We start from the raw sequence: 6217 nt of genomic DNA, 5'->3' as shown, positions 1-6217 counted from the left end.
ATCTGAATGACTGTTAAGCGATGTCCCAATGAGATGAAGACGGAGTACCTCCTACCTCAATCTTAACATAATCATCAGTCACTGCTCCTGATGGAAAGATTAAGGCTTGTGTTGTACGCAGTATTTTTGCTGTAACCGAAGGCTTCATATTACCAGTCGCACTGGAACAGGTCTGATGTCAGGCCCCAGGACAGGAGCATACGGTGATCAAGATATTACACTGCTACGGACCAGACTATACTGTCAAGTCTGAATCCAGAACAACTGGTTTCATGAGGCAGATGTCATAGATACAGTTAAAAAAAAAAAAAAAAAAAAAAAATCAAGTGGCTTGCATTGCTTTACATTGATTTTAAGGAAAACAATCAATTAGGAGGTATATGTTTTACCTTTAAATATAGAATGATTGTGTCAATTAGACTTCAACAGAAAGGACACTTAAGCAATTCAGAAAAAGCTCCCAGAAACAAATAAACAAAACTGAAGATGTTTGAAAACAAAGACGGGCATACAGTAAGAAACAGACTCCGTGGAGCCTCCTTTACCCTTTCAGCCACAGTTTCAATGATTATATTTTCTAAACCAAAAGCCAGAACGCATAGTTTGTAAAGGATTGTGCTGTTTCTGGGTGTCAGAGGTGAAAGGCTTTTTATTTTTTTTAATGCCCAATACTATAACCTTCGAGCACTTCAATGGCATAAGCCGAGATGACAGATTTCTGGAATCGGAATGACCCTGGGAAACCCAGTCACTTAGGTCATGAAGTGACAGCAGCGTCCACTGAAGTGACAATTTAGGGACCCTCTGTATGAAAGCTCTATTCCTGATTACAAGAGACAATGGTCCTGCAGTAGATCTGTATTGAAGAAGTTCTTGCTTCAGAAAAACATTAGTGTGAACAGTCAGATGAGAGCAATGTCGGCAAAGGCAGGCAAGCAGGCAGAAAACCTGTCAAGTACAAACTCGCCACGTTAAGATTCCTGATTAGTTTCTGTCCCCCAGTCTCATTTCTTCAGCCCTGCCTATAGGCTACGCCCCGTGGTAGGAGGGGAGGACTTTAGCAGGAAAGCCGAGAAGGGTCTATCCCATTTAAAAAATACCTTTGCTTAAAAACTTACATAGTCAGTGATTAGCAATTAAACCTGAAAATTATTAACTACGTAGTAGTTACATTCTGCTAATTATCTACCGAGATCAGCAGCAGCACGAAGGGAAGCCGCACTGCATTTCTTAAAGCTTTGTCTGAATGCTCAGGGGCTCTCTCAGTGTTAATTGCACTTAAAACACATTCATTTTCCATCCAATCTCTAAAATTTGTAATCTGCTTTTTTTTCTTCATTCATTAAAAGAGGGAAGGGGTCAATCGATCATTTTCTCTATAGCTGTCTGAAATCAATGGTGATCCTATCTAGGCGTGTGTGTCAGGTACGAGTGCTGCCTCTCGGAGCAGATCAAACGCATCATCGTGGTTCCGGACGGGACTGCAGGGGCTTCGGTGCTGCTAGTGAGACTCAGAGCTTGGCCTGCAGGGGCTTCAGGTGCTTGTAGTACGATTCGTGGACCTACAGAGAAGGGAGGAGAGATCACTGTAAGCAGAGCCTACAGTTTCAAATGGCTGTGAGTCAAGAAACTGTCTGGAGCTCATTTGGATCCTGACTCGAGGAGCTGGCACAGCCTGGCCACGAGCTGACCGCTGCTGAAGCTCGACCCAAGGACCCTGGGGTGCAGACTGGCATGGTCTCTGTGTAGGTGTTGGAAAGTATTCAGTTAGTTACTAATGTTCAAGAGAACTGAAAACCTGCCGAATGCAGATGGCCCAGCCTCCTCCTGAACCTGGCATTCCAACAAAGAGATGACAAGCGCTTTTAAAGCTTTCATGGGTGGATCCTTTATTGGTAGTCTTACCTGACTTAATATTTAAATGAAGACTTTCAAAAGTTGAGAAACACACTGATTTTCCAAAATCATTTTATTTACTTACTCCATATTTACTAGTTTTACTCACATTTATATTTACTGACAAAATAGTATTGTTAGCAGTTTAATGTAGACAATTTGGTAAATATAGACTCAAACAAACACCCTCTCACCCCACACCCTCACCCTGACACACAAATCTACTGTCATTCCACTACCTGGAGACAGCCCTGGCTATGGCTCAATACCGTTTCTAATTCACAGACAAAGCACTGATCTGTTACCTCTGCTTTGTTCAGTGGGGATTTCTTGGCCCATTCAAACAGATTTTCATAGACATTCCCGTCGTAGCGGCCAAGCACAGAGCCAAGTGTCACATCTTGAAAATCAAAGGCGTCAACCAGAGCCACCGCATCGGGACGGACCACCATCAGCAGCTCCTTTATCCGCTGGTCGACTTGGGTCATCTGAGACTCTGTCATGATGTTCCCCTGTAAGAATCCAAACACCATACATAAACATATTAAATAACAGCCACATATGATCACACTACTACGAACCAGCACACAATTGGCTTTCTATTAAAAAAAAAAAAAGAAAAACAACAACTTAGGGCTTAAAACTTAAGACATTACTGACCTGAAGAAAGTCCCCAGCCTTCTGACTGATTCCAAACAGAGAATACAAAAGGCACAAATTCCTTAAAACAGCTTGGATGGATTCATCTTGAATTTTGTGGAGCTTTTCTGAAAAGAGCTTAACTACCACATAGTGGCAGTGTGCCTAGATAAAAGAAGACAGTGTGAGGCCCCTGAGAGGCAGAGTCAGGACCCAGGGTGGGGATTTCTGTGCAGGACAACCAGAGGTCGTGACCACCAACCTCACTCGCTCGCACGAGGTCAACGGAAGTGAGGTTCCACGCCACCTCCTTGCTTTTCCTGTGAATCACTTCAGCCTGAAGGTTTTTTGCAGCAATTTCTACTAATCTGTTAAGAAATGAAAGACAACTTGTGCCACGAGGAAATGACCCTCTGCCCACACACCTCCCTCCCCCATAGGCCCCTGGCCCCACAGCTGCCCCCTCGTCTCCCACAGGCCCCACAGCTGCCTCCCTGAGCTCTGAAGGCTGAGATCACCTGGCTGCACGGAGTTTATACGCTTCAGTTAGGCTGTCGGGGTTGTTGATGTCCACCACGGTAGGCCAGACGGCCACCTGCTGTGGCTGGATGCGCTGACTGGGCAGATCGTTCAGGTAGGACACCATGCCACACACCAGCTTTCCTGAGTGCACCTGATCATAACTCTTCATGAGGAACCTAAACGTCATCAGTACACGTGCTTTCAGTAATGGTGCTTCTTATGAAACGGAAATGAACTAAACTCAAGGGGACTTTAAGCTCCGTGACAGGTGTTCCACACACTCTAGTCTGACCATGAGATTAAAACAGTGGGTCAGGATGGAAGGCAAAACTGTCTTTAGGAAGAAGGGGAGTATGAAGGGAGAACGTGGAGTAGCAGCCTGGGAGGACTCACGCCTTCTCAGGAAGAGACAAGCCATCGATCAGATTCTCACCTCGCCGTCTGGAGCATCATGACCGTGTTCTCCCCCTCAAACGTGCAGGTGGGGGTGAAAGTGACGTAAATGTTGGGGAGGCCACTGCAGTGAGAATAGCCGTGCCCACCACAAGCCATCCGGCACGCTTCGATAGCAGCATTAGTGGTCCAGGAGGTGAAAGCCTTCAGCCCGGCGGTGAGGGCATGAAGCTGAAAGGGAAAGGGCCGAGGCTGTCAGAACAACTGTGACGGCCAAAGTCCTCATTCTAACGAGAAAACAGCCTCCTGTAAGAGCACTAGTCACTCTGACGTCACCTGTCCCACCTATACACTAAAGAAGCATGGCTTTCTAACAGCCTACTCAGCAATAAAGTCATCCCTTATGTTCCTTTGATTGACAGATGACCAATATACTTTGACATACATCTGAAACTTAAAAAACCCACAAAACCACATCCACCCCACTTTTAATCAGAAAACGTCATGACTCTCTGGAGACACATGGGTTCTTTGCAGGAAAGCCCGTCACCGGGTTTTCTGTGGACCTCATTCAACAGGCAAATGTGAAACAGGAGGGCCCTCGTGGATGAAAGAGACCAAATGCATACCTCAGGCAGCTCGCTCAGGTCCCCTTGGCCGATGCCTTCATTGATCCTGTGGTAAGTCTCCTTCATGTACGCGCCTACAAACTGGAATGCATAGGCGGTGGCCAGGAGTGGGAAGAGCTTATACTGCTGGGTCTGAAAATCCAAAATCTGTGGCTCTGGCTCACTACAGTATGTAGAAAATGAAAAACATGAACAAATACTTACATAAAACTTACTAAGTGCCAGGCTCTAGTCTAAGCATTCTATATATACTAAATTATCTAATCCTCATAAAGACCCTGTGAGGTAGCTACTCTTATTATCCCCATTTTACAGAGGGGGACACTGAGAGGCTAAGAACCTGCCTACGGTCACAAGGGGTGTAACCAGCAGATCCTTGACTGAAATCTAGGCTGTCTGGCTCCAACAACCACCCTCTTAACCACGTGTACTGCTTTAGGCAGGCAGAACTTTCTAGCCATGAAATCCCTACCTTTCTGATCTTTCCAGGATGACTGAGGAGAATGTATCTCACAGCAACATACAAAACCAAAGGCAGGAGACAGTAAAGAGTGCTAACTTCACAGGCAGAAGGAGACAGTAAAGGGCTGAGTAAACCACATTCCAACCACAGTTTTGGAGGAGAACAAGACTTAAATATTGTGAAGTGTAAGAATGAGATCAAAGGTCGCCCCTATCAACTTCTCTCCTTCTGTGAGAGTGAAGAGCTCACCAGAGTCCTGCCCAAGTAAAGACAGCAGCAGAAATAAACCCGGCCCCAAACACAAAAGGGAATCACCCTGGATGCCACCGTCCCGCTGCTCAATCTGCAGTTGTCAGGAGTAATCAGAATTCACAAACTGCCTTGAGAGTTCTGAACATTCACTTCTAGAGCTCAAGTGACTGTCGTTACTACTGTTCTGCTCAGGTTATAAAGAAGGTGCCCCTTAAGAAGCCTCGATCTTCAGTAGCAGGCCCCGTACACTGCCAACCTAACTCCTGCACAGTCAATCCATCCGCTCTACCCCACCTGGGAATGGTGAGATTTGAACTGGGATGAAGCCAGGCCCTCAGCGGCCCCTCCTCGGCCCACTTACCCTGGCTTGATCTCAGACTGGTGCCGTACAGCGCTGTACCGGACGGCAATGGTGCACGCCTTAGACAGAGCCCGCGCAGCCTCACCCACAAGGAAGGACCTGACGAACACCATGGTCCCGTAGGTCAGCTTGTTACTCAGGGGCTTCACGTACGTGCCGTCGGGCTTCACCTGCAGGAGTGACATGGCACTGAAGCTGCTCTGATGAAGCCAAGCGGGAGGTCAGGCCAGTGGCTCTCAAAGCATGGCCCCCAGCACAACAGCATCAGCATCAGGTGGGAACTTCCTTGGAACACAACCTCTGTCCCTGCCCTAAGCTAATGAGTCAGAAGCTCTGGGTGGGCCCGGTGAGCTCTGCCTTAATGAACGCTCCCGTGACTGTAACGCAGCTGAAGCGTGAGAACCATTGGTCTCCTTCTTCCCACCGCCCACTGCCTCCGCCTGCACTACCGCACAGAAGCAGCAGCGGAAGGTGTGCTCTGTTGCTGCCTCCTAACAGAGCAGCGCCCACCTACCCCTGTGGTCAGCAGCAGCCACGGAGACACCCGCGACTGACGGGTCTGTCCCTGTACCTGGGCGTGCTTCATCAGCATGTTCTCCCTGGGAATGCGATAGTTGTCCATCTTCAGGTAGCCATTATCCATCTCATCATAACCAAATTTGGGGCCGATGTCTCCAACAGTAATACCTGCCACAGATGAAATCGCAAGGTACTGAGTTCTGGAATTCCTGACACACACACCCCTCCCCCCAAGGTCTTCAGCTGCACATTGCACTCTCATCAGATGAACTTTTCATCTTAGTATTGGAGGAACGACTCTTACCTGGCAAAGGATTATGGGTCCCGATTTCACGGATAGGTACAATGAAGGCATGTAAGCCGTAGCACTTCCCCTGAGTGATGAGCTGGGCAAGAACTATCGCATGATTCGAAGTCTTTCCAACTGAAAGACCAACGAGAACAAGAAACAGGTATGTGCAAACGTTCACTGACATTTTCAAAAGGTAGAAACCAAAGTGGGAGAGGAGCACTAGACCTCACCAGTAAAAGTGATGACAGTTC

The 6217-nt window shown here is 47.3% G+C and overlaps 1 protein-coding gene across 1 annotated transcript in view; it reads right to left on the bottom strand.

Annotated features, from left to right (window-relative positions):
- Positions 1–1511: 1511 nt before the first annotated feature.
- The window catches only part of ACOX1 (acyl-CoA oxidase 1), a 22620-nt gene continuing 17914 nt past the window's right edge, over positions 1512–6217 (bottom strand). The window contains exons 5-14 of the mRNA XM_007959638.2: positions 5979–6098; positions 5727–5842; positions 5156–5325; positions 4080–4242; positions 3491–3681; positions 3054–3233; positions 2798–2903; positions 2557–2700; positions 2202–2408; positions 1512–1562 (exon numbers count right to left, since the gene is read on the bottom strand). Coding sequence (XP_007957829.1) covers positions 1512–1562; positions 2202–2408; positions 2557–2700; positions 2798–2903; positions 3054–3233; positions 3491–3681; positions 4080–4242; positions 5156–5325; positions 5727–5842; positions 5979–6098 — 1448 coding nt within the window. The remainder of the gene's footprint in view (positions 1563–2201; positions 2409–2556; positions 2701–2797; positions 2904–3053; positions 3234–3490; positions 3682–4079; positions 4243–5155; positions 5326–5726; positions 5843–5978; positions 6099–6217) is intronic.

This window comes from Orycteropus afer, unplaced genomic scaffold (genome assembly GCF_000298275.1).
Source record: "Orycteropus afer afer isolate SDZICR_OR568_19922 unplaced genomic scaffold, OryAfe1.0 scaffold00018, whole genome shotgun sequence".
In the NCBI taxonomy this organism is placed as follows: domain Eukaryota; kingdom Metazoa; phylum Chordata; class Mammalia; order Tubulidentata; family Orycteropodidae; genus Orycteropus; species Orycteropus afer.
The sequence above is the reverse complement of the archived record's forward strand: the minus strand, read 5'-3'. Positions and strand labels throughout refer to the sequence as shown.